This window comes from Rhinopithecus roxellana, chromosome 16 (assembly GCF_007565055.1).
Source record: "Rhinopithecus roxellana isolate Shanxi Qingling chromosome 16, ASM756505v1, whole genome shotgun sequence".
Classification (NCBI taxonomy): Eukaryota; Metazoa; Chordata; class Mammalia; order Primates; family Cercopithecidae; genus Rhinopithecus; species Rhinopithecus roxellana.
The window spans coordinates 36365463-36382710 of record NC_044564.1 but is presented as its reverse complement, the minus strand read 5'-3'; the positions used below and the strand labels follow the sequence as shown (position 1 = coordinate 36382710).

General features: G+C 45.0%; 1 protein-coding gene across 3 annotated transcripts in view; it reads right to left on the bottom strand.

The window, feature by feature from the left end:
- Positions 1-17248, bottom strand: part of DAPK1 (death associated protein kinase 1) — a 209410-nt gene that overhangs the window by 12707 nt on the left and 179455 nt on the right. For all 3 annotated transcript variants that reach the window (XM_030920187.1, XM_010377852.2, XM_030920188.1), the window contains exons 20-21: positions 14757-14979; positions 9841-10029 (exon numbers count right to left, since the gene is read on the bottom strand). In XM_030920187.1, the coding sequence (XP_030776047.1) occupies positions 9841-10029; positions 14757-14979 (412 nt within the window). The remainder of the gene's footprint in view (positions 1-9840; positions 10030-14756; positions 14980-17248) is intronic.

The following is a 17248-nucleotide window of genomic DNA, read 5'->3' as shown; positions in this document are numbered from 1 at the left end:
GAATTTACTCCTGACAAGGAAGGAGCCAGGGACAAACTGCCCACTTTAGGTTCATGATTCCCAAACTCACAAAGTCCCACAGAGGATTAAATGAGAGAAGGTGGGTGAAAAGACTTTGTGTCCTGAATACGTATACATGAATTTTGGAACATGCCAGGGTATAGGATACTGAATGTAACAGTGACTATGAAAAGTCACCTGAATTTGGCTCAACAGAGACTGACTTGGCCAGGTAAGTGAGGGCCCTGTCCAGGCTGCTCAGAAGCAGCAATAAGCATGCGCAGGTGTGAGAACGGGGACTGACTTGGCCAGATGAGCCGGCTCCCAGGATGCCTGGAACCTCCAATGAACCTGAGATGCCCCCCTCTACACTGCTACATCCTGCCAGGACTGTGGCCGCCCACCACTGGCCTCTGGGGCCTGGCAAGACCACTTCCACCACAGGATTTGAAGGCTCTCTTCACCTAGTTTACCCCTCAGTGCTTACTCTGTACCTGAAATCCTGTCGTCAAGACGCAGTCTGAGATCTAAAGGGTTTTTCTCAGCCTTGTAGTGAAGGAGGAGGGACCACCCTCCAAAGCTGGCTGCGGCCAAGCGTGGAAAGTTCTGGTACCCAGAAATTGGCTCTGGGAGTGTGGGGTCCTGATGTGGATTGGGGCTGGGGCTGTGAGAGAGCAGACGGGAGCAGGGCCTGGGGTCCCAAGACAAGCTTCTCTTCTCTCTGTGCTGCCACAGCCAGTTCTGTCTGGGGAGCTCGGAGGAAGTTCAACTTTTAAGAGAGCAAAATGCGCCGGACGCGGTGGCTCACGCCTGTAATCCCAACACTTTGGGAGGCCAAGGCAGGCAGATCACGAGGTCAGGAGATCGAGACCATCCTGGCTCACACGGTGAAACCCTGTCTCTACTAAATATATAAAAAAATTAGCTGGGCGTGGTGGTGGGCACCTGTAGTCCCAGCTACTCAGGAGGCTGAGGCAGGAGAATGGTGTGAATCAGGGAAGCAGAGCTTGCAGTGAGCCGAGATTGCACCACCACACTCCAGCCTGGGCGACAGAGTGAGACTCCATCTCAAAAAAAAGAAAAAGAGCAAAATGCACACAGACCACGAACTCCCGCAATTTTTGCCCCCGGTACAGGGGGACCCTCCACCCCAGTGGGCCTGGAGATGAGCCAAGGGAGCTGCCTGGAGACTGCATAATGACAATGCTCCAGAGAGGGCACTCAGGCTGGCTCCCACGCACTATCTGAGTCCTAAGCAGCTAACTGCGGCACCATTTGTGTGTTCCAAACACTCCTAGACTGCATCCTGCTCTGTAGTCCAATGGCCTTGGCCTCACCCCAGCCCTAGAGTCCCACTGACATCTCTGTCTGCAGCCACCACCTTGGCTGGCGGCTGCCACCAAGGTCTAGGCATGAACCATCGACAGAGACCCCACTATCCCTAGCAGAGTAGTGGCTGTGCATTTTCATGCGCCCTAAGGGCGGAATCCCCTGTCTGCAGTCACTGCTGCTGTGTCCACCGGGTCTGAAGTATGTGCAAATCACACCCTCCCCAGCTGGCTGCATACGGCTGCTGACACTGAAAGCAGGACCATTCTTCCCAGTAGCAGAGTCACAGTGCAGCCACTGCCACCCTGACTCAAGCATTTTGCCAGGGGCTGGGGATCACATGCACCACCAGCGGACCTGAGGACAGGCCTGCTGAGCTGGACTCCACGATCCCCTAAGAGCCTGAGTATGCTGTCTGGGGGCCTGGGGATCACCCAGCCCAGTCCACCACCGCTGGCACCTGAGCACTCCTCTCAGTGGCCCGAGGTCACGCCCAGCCAACCTACCACTATTATCACAGCTGGCACCCACCTGTATGTGCCACCTGCAGGGCTAGGTACTGGCCTGCCTAGCCCATTTCAGCCACTGCCAACATCAGCACAGATGGCTTGTGAGTCAGAGGGTTGTCTCACTACGACTACTGCCATCACTCACACCACTCCTGCTGCCCAGGGAACTGAGAACCTGACTACCCACCTGGCCCACTGCTACTCCCAGTCCACTGCTACCCACCTGGCCCACTACCTGGCCCACTGCTAACTACTACCAGAACTTGAGTAAGCTGCCTGGAGGCCCAAGAATCAACCTACCTGGACCCACGAGTATCAGTGCCAGCATATACCACCTTGGGGCCCAAGGACAGGCATGCTCAGCCCACCACTGCCACCACTAGGTTCTGAGGACTGGCCTACATGGCATCCCCATCTTCAGAAAAACTTTACCACAGCCTCTACTAACAACCATATCCCAAGCCACTGAGAAAATTAGACACCACTGGAGCTATTTACAGCTGAAAAAAAAATCATATGGCCACTATGCTACTGCATGCACCTAGAAAGCCAAAGTGCCCTGCTCAACCAACACCATAGACACATCTTCAGGAAAATGCCCTCCCCTATGAAAGCAAGTTCAAAAAGTTCAAAGAAGTGACTGTTATACCAGATGCACAGATATCAATGTAAGGACACAAGAAACATGAAAAAGCATGTAAATATTATATCTCCAAAAGAGCATAATAACTCTCCAGCAACAGATTCTAATGAAAAATAAACCTATGCAATCTAAAAAAAGTATTCAAAATCATGACATTAAACAAGTTCAGTGAGGTACAAAAGAATCCACAAAAACAATACAAAGAAATCAGAAAAACAACTCAGAATATTAATGAGAAGTTTACCAAAGAATCAAAATAGAAATTCTAGAATTGAAGAACTTCTTGAATAAAATAGAAAATTTATTCAAAAGCTACAACAATAGACTAGATCAAGCAGAAGAAAGAATTTCAGAAATTGAAGATAGGTCTTTTGTAATAACCCAATCAGACAACATTAAAAAAAAAAAATAAAAAATAAACAAAGCTCTTGTGACATATGGGACACCATAAAGCAATCAAATATTCAAATTTTTGGTGTCCCAAAGGTAAAGGGAAACTGAAGGAGGTAAAAAGTCTATTTATTAAAATAACTGTTAAAAACTTTCCAGGTTTGGCAAGAGATTTGGAAATCCAGATGCAGGAAGCTGGAGAGATCTCCAAATAGATACAATTGAAAAAGTGTCCTCTCCACGGCACATTAGAGTCCAATTGTCAAAAGTCAAAGACAAAGGGAAGTCTGAAAACAGAAAAAAAAAAAAAAAAAAAACTAATCACTTACAAGGGAACGCTCATCAGACTCACAGCAGATTTCTCAGCAGAAATTCTACTGGCCAGGAAAGAATAAAATGCTATACTCAAAGAGCTGAAAGACGAAAACTGTCAGCCAAGGATACTACACTCAGCAAAGTTATGCTTCATAAGTGAAGCACAAATAAAGTCTTCCCCAAACAAGAAAAGCTGGAGGAACTGATCACCACTAGATCGAATCCACAAACGATGCTTAAGGGAGTTCTACACCTGGAAGTGAAAGGACCATTCCTCCATCATGGAAACCCATGAAAGCATATATCCACTGGTAGAGCAAACACATTAAGGAAGAGAAACGACTCAAATATTACAACTACAGAAAGCCACCAAACCACAATGATAATGAAGGAGAAAGAAGGGAATAAAAAATACACAAAACAACAAAAAATCAATTAACAAAATGACAGGAATAAACCCTCACATATTAATAATAACCTTGAATGTATATGGATTAATTTTCCACCTAAAAGATACAGACTGGCTGTTTGACTAACAAAACATGGCCCAGCTATATGCTGCTGACAAGAAATCCATTTTATCTACAAAGATACATATAGACTGAAAGTAAAGGGATACAAAAAGATATTCCATGAAAATGGAAACCGAAAGTGAGCAAAAGTCGCTGTACTTACAGCAGATAAAACAGACTTTAAGTCAAAAACAGTAAAACAAAAACAAAGAAGGTCATTATATAACACAAAAGGGATCAATTCAGCAAGAGGATATAACAATTCTGAACATACATGTATTCATCACCGAAGCACCCAGATATTTACAGTAAATATTATTAGATCTATAAGGAAGAGAGAGACTTCAATACAACAATATCTGGGTAATTCAACACCCCACTTTCAGCATTAGGCAGATTATATAGACAGAAAATTAACAAAGAAACAGTGAATTTAAACTGCATGTTAGCCCAAATGGACCTAATAGACATTTACAGAACATTTAATCCAACAGCTACAGAATATACATTCTTCTCATCAGCACACAGAATATTCTCCAGGAGAGAACATATGTCAGGATACACAAAAAGTCTCAACAAATATTTAAAAAATTGAAATTATATCAAGTATCTCCTCAAACCACAATGCAGTAAAACTAGAAATTGATAACAAGAAGGACTTTGGAAATTGTACAAATACATGGAAAGTAAACAACATGCTCCTGAATGACCACAGGGTCAAGAAAGAAATTAGGGGAGAAAGTTAAAAAAAATCTTGAAACAAATGAAAATCAAAGCACAAGACCAAAACCTACAGCAAAAGCAGTGCTAAGAAGGAAGTTGACAACAATAAACACCTATATCAAAACTCAGAAACTTTCACATAAACAATCTAATGATGCACCTCAAGGAACTGCAGAAGCAAGAACAAGCCAAACCACAATTGAGCAGAAGAAAATAAACAGTAAGGTCAGAGAAGAACTAAACAAAATGGAGACTAAAAAAATACAAAGAACTGATGAAATGAAAAAAATTTTTTTATAATATAAACAAAATTGCTAAACCATTTGCTAGATTGACCTAGAAAAAAAAAAAAGAGAGAGAGAGAGAAGACCCAAAAGAACAAAATGAGGAATGAAAAGTAAGATATTACAACTGATGCCATAAAAATACCAAAGATCATCAGAGATTATTATGAACAACTATACGCTAACTGGAAAATCTAGAGGAAATAGATAAATTCCTAGACAGATAATTTACAAAGACTGAATCAGAAAGAAATAGAAAACTTGAGCAGACCAACAATGAGTAATGAGATTGAATCAGTATTAAAAAGCCTCCCCAAAAAGAAAAGTCCAGGTTTGGATGTCAGAAGAACTAATGATTCTCCTCAAACTATTCTAAATACTGAAGGGGAGGGAATTCTCCTTAATTTATTCCATGAAACCAGCACTGCCATGATAGCAAAACCAGAAGAGAATGTTAACAACAACAACAACAACATGGGCCAAGATCCCTGATAAACACAGATGCAAAAAACCTCAACAATATACTAGTAAACCAAATCCAACAGCACACAAAAAAGATGATACACCATAATCAGGGATGCAAGGATGAGTCGACAAAATATACCACATCAACAGAAAGAACAAAAGCCATATCATAATCTCAACAGATGTTGAAAAAGCATTTGACAAATATCAACATCCCTTCATGATAAAAGCAGCCAACAAACTAGGCACAGAAGGAACATATCTCAACATAATAAAGGCCATACATGATGAACCCATAGCTGACATCATACTGAATAGAGAAAAGCTGAAAGCTTCTCTTTTAAGATCTGAAATAAGACAAGGATGCCCCCTACATCACTCCTATTCAACACAGTACTGGAATTCTCAGCCAGAACAATCAGGAAAAGGGAAAGACATAAAAAGCATATAAACTAGAAAAGAGAAACTCAAACTGTTCCTCTTTGCAAATGATATGGTCTTATAACTACAGAAACCTAAAGACTCCACCAAAAAACTCTTAGATAAGAGAAATAAATTCATAATAAATAGGTAAAGTTGCAGGATACAAAATCAACCTACAAAAACCAGTAGCCTTTCTATACATCAATAATGAACTAGCTGAGAAAGAAATCAAGAGGGCAATTCCATTTACAATAGCTGCAATAAAAATAAAATACCCAGGAACAAATTTAGCCAAGGAGTTGAAAGACCCCTACAAGGAAAAGCACACAGACGAAAGACATTAAAGAGGACACAAACAAAATGCAAATACATGCTGTGGTCATATATCGGAAGAATCAACATTGTGACAGTGCTCATACTACTCAAGGCAATCTACAGATTCAATGCAATCCTTATCAAAATACCAATGTCATTTTTTCACAGAAATAGAAAAGACAATCCGAAAATTTGTACAGAAACAAAATAGTGGCCAAATAGCCAAAGCAATCCTGAGCATAAAGAACAAAGCTAGGCCGGGCGCGGTGGCTCAAGCCTGTAATCCCAGCACTTTGGGAGGCCGAGGCGGGCGGATCACGAGGTCAGGAGATCGAGACCATCCTGGCTAACATGGTGAAACCCCGTCTCCACTAAAAAAAAAATACAAAAAACTAGCCGGGCGAGGTGGTGGGCGCCTGTAGTCCCAGCTACTTGGGAGGCTGAGGCAGGAGAATGGCGTGAACCCGGGAGGCGGAGCTTGCAGTGAGCTGAGATCCGGCCACTGCACTCCAGCCCGGGCCACAGAGCGAGACTCTGTCTCAAAAAAAAAAAAAAAAAAAAAAAAAAAAAAGAACAAAGCTAGAGGCATCTCACTACTTGACTTCAAAATACACTGCAAGGCTATAACAACCAAAACAGCATGGTATTGATATAAAAACAGACACATAGACCAATGGAACAGAATAGAAAACTCAGAAATAAATCCAGGTATTCATAGCCTGGATAACTTTTGACAGAGGCACTAAGAACACATAACTTTTGACAGAGGCACTAAGAACACATATTGGGGAAAAGAACACCCCTGTAAATAAATGGTGCATTTATTTACCCTGGGTAAATAAATAAATAAATATTTACCAGGGTAAATAAATGAATATCCATACGCAGAAGAATGCATCTGGACCCCTGTCTCTCACCATATACAAAAATCAACTCAAGATGGATTAAAGACTTATATGTATGCCCTACATTATAAAACCAGTAGAAAAGACAGGCTTCAGGACATTGGTCCTACAAAGGTATTGTAGATAAAACCTCAAAAGCACAGGTAATAAAAACAAAAATAGACAACTTAGATTGTATTAAACTAAACAGTTTTTGCATAGCAAAGGAAACAACAGAGTGAAGAGACAATTTGTAGAATGGGAGATAATATTTTGCAAACTATTTATATGACAAGGGATTAATATCCGGAATATACAAGGAACTCAAACAGCTGAACAGTAAAATAACAAATAGTCCTATCAAAAAGTGGGCAAAGGTCTACAGTAACCAAAACAGCATGGTACTGGTACAAAAACAAGACACACAGACCAGTGGAACAGAATAGAGAACCCAGAAATAAACCTGCACACCTACAGTCACCTGATCTGTGACAAAGCTGACAAAAATAGGTAATACGGAAAGGACTCCCTATTCAATCAATGGCGCTGGGATAGCTGGCAAGCCATATGCAAAAGAATGAAATTGGATTCCCACCTTTCACCATATAAAAAAATTAATTCAAGATGAATTAAAGCTGTAAATGTAAAACCTCAAACTATAAGAATCCTAGAAGAAAATCTAGGAAACACCATTTTGGATACTGACCTTGAAAGAATTTCTCAGTAAGTCCTCAAAAACAATTGCCAACAAAAACAAAAATTGACAGGTAGGACCTAACTAAAGAGCTTCTGAACAGCAAAATAAATTGTCAACAGAGTAAGCAGATAACCTACAGAACAGGAGAAAATATTCACAAACTATGCATCCAACAAAGGCATAATCTAAGATCTAGAATCTATAAAAGAGTTCAACAAGCAAAAACCAAATAACCCCATTAAAAAGTGGGCAAAGGACATGAACAGACACTTTTCAAAAGGAGACATACAAGTAGCCAACAGACATATGAAAAAAAGCTCAACATCACTAATCATCAGAGAAATGCAAATCAAAACCACAATGAGGTACCATTTCACACCAATCAGAATGGCTATTATTAAAAAAATACAAAAAAAAAAAAACATAAGAGATGCTGGTGAGGTTGTGAAGAAAAGGGAACACTTATACATTGTTTGTGGGAATGTAAATAAGTTCAGCCACTGTGGAAAGAAGTTTGGAGATTTTTCAAAAAAGAAAACTATCGTTTGACCCAGCAATCCCTTTTCTGGGTATATATCCAAAAGGAGAAAAATTGTTCCACCAAAAAGACACATCCACTCGTATGTTCATTGCAGCACTATTCACAACAGCAACGACGTGGAGTCAACCTAGGTGCCCATCAATGGCAGACTGATAAAGACAATGTGGTACATATACATCATGAAATACTACGAAGCCATAAAAAGAAGAAAATCATGTCCTTTGCAGCAACATGAATGGAGCTGGAGGCTATTATCCTAAGTGAGTTAACACAAGAACAGAAAACCAAATACTGCATGGTCTCACTTATAAGGGGGTGCTAAACATTCAGTACTCATGGATGTAAACATGGCAAAAATAGAAACTGGGGACTACTAGAGGGGGTGGGAGGGAGGGAGGCAAGGGCTGAAAAACCGTTGGGTACTATGCTCAGTACCTGGGTGCTGGGATCATTTGTACCCTAAACCTCAGCATCATGCAGTATAACCAGGTAACAAATCTGCACAGGGACCCCTGAATCTAAAACACAAGTTGATAAAGAAAGGAAAGCAAAAAATGGGCAAAGAACCTGAACAGAAATTTCTCAAAAGAAGACATACAAACGGCCAACAGGTAAATGAGAAAAATGTTCAATATCACTAATCATCCAAGAAATGCAAATCAAAACTACAGTGAGACATCCTCTTACACCAATCGGAATGACTATTCTTAAAAAGACAAAAAAAAAAAAAAAAAAAAAGCAGATGCTGGCAATGATGCAGAGCAAAGAGAATTCTTATATATCGGTAGAAATATACATTAGCACAGTTATTATGGAAAACAGTATAGAGATTTCTCAAAAAGACTAAAAATTGAGCTAACACATGATCTAGTAATTCCGCTACTGTGTATTTTTCCAAAGGAAAGGAAATCAGTATATCAAAGGGAAAAGTGCACACCCATGTTTACTTCAGCACTATTCACAATAGCAAAGATATGGAATTGACCCAAGTGTCCATCAAGGAACAAATGAATAAAAGAAACGTGGTATACACACAACAGAATACTACTTATACTTGGACATAAAACAGAATGAAATTATGTCATTTGCAGCAACATGGATAGAACTGGAGGACATTATGTTAAGTCAAATAACCCAGGCACAGAAAGATAAATACTGCATGTTCTCATTCACATGTGGGAGCTAAAAAAGTTGATTTTATGGAGGTAGAGGGTAGAATGATAGATACCAGAGACTGGGAAGGCTGTGTGTTATGTGCGGGGCGGGTAGGGGGAATGGAGAGAGGTTGGTTAATGGGTACAAACACAGTAGACAGAAGGAAAACATTCTAATGTTCAACAGCAGAATAGGGTGACTATAGTTAACAACGCGTTGTATTTTTCAAAATAGCTAGAAGACAGGACTTGAAATGTTCCCAACACACAGAAATGATAAAAACTCCCAAGTGAGGGATACCTCACATAATCTGACTTGATCATTACATACACATTCTATATATGCAACGAAATTTCACATGTACCCCATAAATATGTGCAAATATTATTAACTTACTCAACAGTCATTTATCAAGCACCTACTGTATGCCAAGTGCTTTACTAGGTGCTGACAATACCCGAGTGTTTAGTTTTACTGTTTAGGGATAATAGCCAGCCACATTTCAATCCTGGCTCACTCTGAATATCAGTCTGTGTTGGATTTCCTTCTGGAAGTGACAGATACAGCCCAGGACAAGCTCCCATTAGGGATAACTGGCTGTAAGCCCTGTCAAAGGGAAACCTGAGGTCCTTCCCTTGGGGCAGGCAGGGCATACCATTCAAATAGGCATTCTGGATGTCGATGGCCTTGGTGGACTGGTCATCAGCTGAGCAGTGTGGGTGGTGGGTCGGGGCCACGAACACCTCGAGCATCCCTTTGGTAAGGCCCGGCTCGAACATCATGCTGCGGCTCCTCACACTCACGTTCTCGCAGCCTGGGTACAGGTTGTTGATGCTCACTGAGACTGCAGCACAGAAAGGATCACATGAGTACTCGCAGGGGGCAGCATGCGCCTCTCTCCCTCCTAGGCTGACCTTGAGGTTTCCTTATCTGGAGCACGCCTCTGTCCCCACCCCAACTCTGGCTTCAGGCTGAGTGTGTCTGCCCTCACACGCGCACAGCAGCAGTGTTCCCAGGGAGACTGTGGGCTTTTCCGCTGACTCCACCACCCCCCCCCCCCCACAACCCTTTTCTGCCCCGCCCTGTGCCTGGGTGGCTGGTCCTAGGGACTGTGTCTCTAGGCTGGCCTGCCGTGTGATTTAGGGTCAGTCAAGGGGAGGCTGTGGAGAGGGCGGGAGGACGGAGGTCGGGTTTCTTCCCTTGTCACTTCCTGCTACTTCTCTGATACTCGCAGTCTCTGTCTGCCTCTACCTCCCGCTGAGCGACTTCTCTCTCTTGCACATGAGATTATTATCGCAGTGAAATGGAAAACGATTTCACACAGTAGCAGGCCATGGCATTAAATAACGCTGCATCACACTCTGTGAAAGCTCCTCCTTTCTGAAATTCCCTTGAAGGCCTTTCAGTTGTACTTGCAGCAAGTCTCTGCTTGAGGCCTTCCGATTTTAGCATTTCCTCAACACCTGCTCATCTTCCCCTTTAATAAAGAGAGTGTGGGCATCAGCGTACAGCTGGATTTTATTCACATTGGTTGCTGTTCACTGCATTTCTTTTTACTTATGACAGTGGTACTGGGTTCCCATTTATGATAGGGATATTAACTGTTTCATTTTCAAATCAATATATTTCAGTACATTTTAAAAAGTGAGTCAGTTTAAAGGAAACATTATGCAAACAATGGTGAACTTGTGGGTGTCGTAGGGGAGCTGAACAACAGAGTCTGGGTCCCCTGCGTTTGGGCATAGAGCCTGTGCTTCCTTTCTGTCTCGGTTACTCATTGGCCTGACCCTCTCCCCTTCTCTCCTACCAGGCTTGTGCAGGCAGAAGCTGCCTTTCTGGTCAGGACTGTGACCCAGGGCCCACGGAGGGTGCTCTGTAAGAACTTGGTGAATGAATTGCATTGGAGAAGGGGTTCATTGATCTTAACTGCAGTATCGTTGGTTTACAATTAATACAATAGACATTGCAAGGCACTAAAGAAGTGACCATTTCACCTGGGTATCTGACTTTAAAACAGACGATCCAAACACCAAGGTAATCCCTTACTTAAAGACCAAAGAGTTAAGACTTCGGACATGGATAATGGGGTATCCAACGGAGCGGATGAGGAGAAGAAAAGTGGATCCTAAGGGCAGAGTTAGGTACAGGGAAAGGAGAAAGGGCACTTGGAGGGCAAGATTTATTCTGAAAAACACAAACGCATGTTATATTTCTGTAGGAAAGTTGGCAGATAGGAATGTAAATAGAAAACAAAAGCAAAATGGTGTTAAGCTTTGATGTCAACATAGCTGCCATTTTAGTGTATTTCTCTGCATATTGTTAATTCCAGTCTGACAAAAGCTGTGGGGTTGCCCAAGAATGGGTCTGTCCATTTCCCTGTGACCTGGAATCTGTGTCTGGGTGACTGCCTGTCAGGAACAAGCCTTGTTTAAGTGGCATGTGGCCGTGTGCTTAATGAGGAGAGCAGACGTTGGTAAATGGCAGTCATTCCTGCTCCTCGGTGGCAGTTTTCATTGGGAGGATAAAAGGTTAGGACAGGCTTTGTACAAGGTGTTATGAAAACAATAATTTCATGGGGAAGCACTGAAATCCCAGGAAATCATTTTTGTTAATACTGCCCCCTGGTGGTGTAACGTGGCGACACCCAGGAGACCCACTTCACTGGGTCACTGGGAATTCCTTCTGCAGGCTCCTCTCCGCGGGAATAGGAATGGCCTCTTCAAATGCTCTTCCTGGACATTCACGCCTCCTATGACCTTGAATGTTTTCCTTCCCACAGCTCAACAGCCACAACCCTCAGTGTCCCCACAGCTCAGTGATGTGTGCAACAGACAACTTCAAGAGCACCCCGTCCTGTCTCCTGGCTGGGAGCTCAGCCTTGGCCTCCAGCGTTCTCAAGAGAACGGCAGTCGTAAAGGGCCAAAATTCTAAAAGCAAACTTCTTGCTGTCTTATGATATAAATGTCGCCATGTAGGCATCTCTCCCATTGAAGGGAAAAGGGCCTGACAATTCTAGGAGAGGTCACCGGAGCCCTGGCCTAAAAGAGACCCCGGCACGGCCCGCCAGGCACCAGCAGTATCCCTAGTAGGTGATACTGGTGCTGCTTCAGGAACCAGGCCTAGTCCCTGGAGGCACGCTCAGGGGCGGCAGTTCCTCGGGTGTCTAACAAAGCCACGCTGCTCCGTCGGCTCCCAGCACACATACCCTCAGGCTGCCCTTGCGGTGTCCTGTGCTTGTGCCCTGCTCTGCATTTCTGGGGCATTGTCTGATGCTGACATACAAGCTGTGAGGGCAGCAAGTGCCTGGCGACCCGCCCAGTTCAGGGATGGGGGCATCCTCTCTGTCTCATCCACCTCCAACTCCAGCTGCTGAGCTGTGCCTCCCGCCCAGGGATCCCTCAGCCACCAGGCTTCAGGGGCACCCACCAGCACACACTTCCTCCACCGGGGGCAGGCTGTCCTGACTGTGGCGGCCCAGGGACCAGGATGGCCGCCTCCTCCCCAGAAGCCATGGCTGGGCTGAAAGCAGCTGGCGTGACTACACCTCAGGGCTCTCATGCAGAGGGGCTTCTGTCCCCACGCCAGGACCCCTTCCCTGAGCCCTGGCTAAAGATGCTGTCCCCACAGTGGGACATGCAGAAAAAGGGTCACCCTGAGACACCCTTCACCAGGAACCCGCTGCAAAGGCCAGACACAGATACTGAGCAGAAGCGAGGCCATGGATACCTCATGTCTGAGGCCAAGGGCAGAGCCACAGGTGACATCGCCCTCTCCCAGGACTCCACAATGAGCGCTCCTGGGTATCATGTGCACACCCACTTAGGCTTTGCAAACTTTCCAGATCATGACCTCATAACCTCTCTCTCTCTGTTTCTCGTATCCCACCCTCCCAACCACAGAGGTTCAGGTTGCAGTGACCTTAACCACAGCAGGAGCAGGCTGCCTCCCTCTAAGAGAGCAACTGAATCCCACTTAAATCCTCAACTAGAGCAGAAATCACACCGGAGGCTGGGTGTGGTGGCTCACGCCTATAATCCCAGCACTTTGGGAGGCCAAGGCCGGTGGATCACAAGGTGGAACAAAAGTTAGTCAGGCATAGTGGCATGTGCCTGTAGTCTCAGCTACTCGGGAGGCTGAGGCAGGAGAATCGCTTGAACTCGGGAGGCGGAGGTTGCAGTGAGCCAAGATCACGCCACTGCACTCCAGCCTGGGTGACAGAGCGAGACTCCATCTCAAAAAAAAAAAGAAATCACACCGGAAAACGGAAAAGTGTGCCCGTGAATTCCTTATGCAGGGTGTCATTGACAAGCACTGGCTCAGGCACCAGATGTTCTGGGATTTTCCACCTGTGTGCCTCAGGAAGCCAACTGACCCCTCAAGGCTGTAGTGAAACAGCGGTAAAAACACCCCGGAAGCTGTCACGTGGACTAAATGAGGTGTCATTCAGACCATATTTCTCCCAGTTCCTGGCACACAGTGCTCTATAATATTGACATATGTATCAGCAATATAATAATACAAACTATAACTCTGTTTTGGTTATTCTTTCTTCTCCTCATTTCAATTCTATAGCTGTGTTCAGAGACCAGAAGTTGAAAAGGGCGTATAAATCTCAGCCAACTCTCCACAGCTACCCATGGCCCCTAACATCCCCCCTCACTGAGGGGATGTAAGAGAAACACAGACTTTAACACATTTGGTGTCCACCTGGGGAACAGACCTGGCTCTTCTGTGACATCATATACAGAGAATGAATCAAGGCACAAAGCACAAAACTGTCCTGGTTTAGGAAACTCTTCGAAGGTTTCTCATCTTTCCACAAACTAACTCGCTCTGTCTAGAGGAGGATTCAGTTGGAATCACACCCAAGATTGCATCGTTTTCTCTTGCTCACTGCCAGGTGTTTCCTGACAGCCCCCTAATGTGAATCAATAACCCTGTCTGTGGCAGGCCCAGAAGGCAGCAAAGCTTCCCAAGGAGGGTGGATGTGACCAGAGAGACCATCCCTGAAAACCACTAAGGAGCCTCTGGAAACCCCTATCCAACCTTGAACTGGGCAGGATGGTGCGTCCTAGAAATCCCTTTTTGTTGCTCCATGTATCTACAACACTGGGTCTGCCTGTAGCACTCCAGAAGGAAGGATAAGGCGCAAGGACCCTTCTTGGGCTGGTACTTGATCTGTGCTATGCTTGGACTGTTTGAGTTTGAGCTCTTTTAGTCTCTAAGGCCAGAGCCCCTGAGTAGAATGCAACGCCATGTGCAATTGTGTCCCCAAAGCTGACTGTGCAAATTCTGCAGTTTGCACATTTATGAGGATGGACCTTTGTGTCTGTGGCCGTGATTTCAGTGAGGCCCTGGTTTTGCTACTGCCAAGTCAGTTTGCTATTACTGGACAACAGGCAGCACACACAAGGCCGCCAGCCACCCTGGACCTGAAACCCACTAAGGCCACAGGGTCCAGTACAGGCCAAGTGACCCAAACACAACTGCCTTCCCCGCTAGACCTTGAGAGGAGAGAGGGTAGAAGCCAACACCTGCTGGAGAGATAGGGGCCAGCGTGGAGGTTCCTACCTGTGGGCTTAGAAGCCAGGGGTGAAGGTGGGAACCTGCTGGAGTTGGTGGAAGACAGTCTGGGCCGACGCCTTCTGAAAAAGCTCCTCAGCAGCCCACACTTGAGAGATTCCACAAGGGTGGTTTTCCCGGATCCCGAGTGGCCAAACAGCTTGAGCTTAATTCTTGGCTGCAGGTTCTGTGTGGGTCGGAGCTGCTGGATGAAGAGTCCTCGGTGCGTATCCTGAGCACGGATGAGAAAGAGCCAGTGAGTGACAGGAAAAGAGGCAAATAATGATTCTCAAGGTTCCTAATCCCCAGTGTGCAGTTTTACCCATGCTGAGGATAAGTTTCTCTCTTTTTTTTTTTTTTTTTGAGACGGAGTTTCACTCCTGTTGTCCAGGCTGGAGTGCAATGGCGTGATCTCAGCTCACCGCAACTTCCGCCTCCCGGGTTCAAGCGATTCTCCTGCTTCAGCCTCCCGAGTATCTGGGATTACAGGCATGCGCCACCATGTCTGGTTAATTTTGTATTTTTAGTAGAGACGAGGTTTCTCCATGTTGGTCAGGCTGGTGTCGAACTCCTGACCTCAGGTGATCCACCCACCTCAGCCTCCCAAAGTGCTGGGATTACAGGTGTGAGCCACTGTGCCTGGCAGTGTGTTTATTTCCATCACCAATGAAAACGTTGAAAATTCAGGTAAGATTCACATAACATCAAAGTAACCATTTTCAAGTGTGAGAATCAGAGGCTTTTAGTGCATTTTCAGTGCTGCAGACCATCACTACTGTCTCCTTCCAGAACATTTGTGTCACCCCAAAAGGAAGCTTTGTGCCCATGAGCATTCACTTGCCATTCCCCTGTTTGCTCAGCCCCTGGCAACCACAGAGATGTTTTCTGTCTCTAAGAATTTGCCTATTTCCATTGCATTCTGATGCATGACAAGATGGGTGGAGCAATTGTGAAGCCTTCAATTTTTTGGGGGGGTAACCCCCATACTTTATTTAGAAATTTATCAGAAAAACATAATCGGATGGCCCAAATGTCCACTTCATAACTGTAGGTTTGGAACAGGAACTTTATCTTACTGTTAACTACCTACTAGCACTTTTGATTTAACTTCATGGCAATGTCACCTGTATGTGAATATTAAAAATATCTACCATCACTTTTGGTTTCAACCACATGGCAACCTAAGAAGCCTAGGAACAGACCTACAACAAATCGGGCGCGGTGGCTCATGCTTGTAATCCCAGCACTTTGGGAGGCCAAGGTGGGTGGATCACGGGGTCAGGAGATCGAGACCATCCTGGCTAACGCAGTGAAACTCTGTATCTATTAAAAATACAAAAAAATTAGCCGGGCGTGGTGGCGGGCACCTATAGTCCCAGATACTTGGGAGGCTGAGGCAGGAGAATGGTGTGAACCCGGGAGGCGGAGCTTGCAGTAAGCCAAGATCCCGCGAGACTGCACTCCAGCCCGGGCGACAGAGTGAGACTCTATCTCAAAAAAAAAAAAAAAAAAAAAAAAAAAAAAAAAAAAAAAATTAACATACTACCAAACACATAAAATAAAAAATATAATCAAAGATTTACCCTAATCAATTAAGAGGCTGAAAGAAAACGGAAAGCCAGATCAAGAAAGTTAGAAGCCTTCAATTTAATCATGAAATAGGATCAGCCCTGTCTAACCAGCTAGAGCATCGGTCCCTCTCTGTGTGGAGGGGTCTGGATCCTTTAGGGCAGTAACGGGACAAGAGGATGAGGGAAGGGGCACTCCAAGGTACAAGCTCCATGCTGCAGAGGGGGCTGGGAACACAGTATCCTCATTACTTTCTTCTTTTTCCATCCCAAAGGGAGAAGCAGGAGGCTCCACAGAATGAAATAGTTCTCTACTCACTCCTTCATTCACTTAGGGAGGCCCCCCCCAGCCCCGTGCTAAGCGCAGTGCTGACAACAGGAAAATCCAGACTCAGCCCAGATCCATGGTCTTGGGGAGACACAGACATGTGAATGACTTCACATCTAATACCAAGTAAGAGCTTTTAACAGGATAGTGTAGGCAAGGTGTTCAGTGCACCCAAGGGAACCTACTCAAGGCGTACGTGATGTGGCACTGACCATGCCACCCTGGTGTCACACCCCCTCACAGGCCACCATCTCTTCCCACACCACTCCTGCCCTGCTCCCTACTGAGGACCTGTTTGGAGCCGTGAGGTGCAGCCTAAGGCCTCTTCCTCACCCTTACCCAGGAGGACCCCTCTGCTTTAACCTGCAGTTCCCACAAACCCACAAAACCTGTCCTGACTGCCATCTCCTCCTGGAAGCTTCTTCCCACAATGCGTGGCTCTCCAGGGTGACCCCCCAGTGTGCAATTATGAGGTGTTCTGCCCTTCTAGACCAGGAGCCCATCTGCGGGGACACACAGAATTCCCAGCCCCGGCAGGTGTAGAATCTCCATAAACCAGTGTCATATAAATGACAGAACTCAGAGGAACCTACGCAAGGGCATCT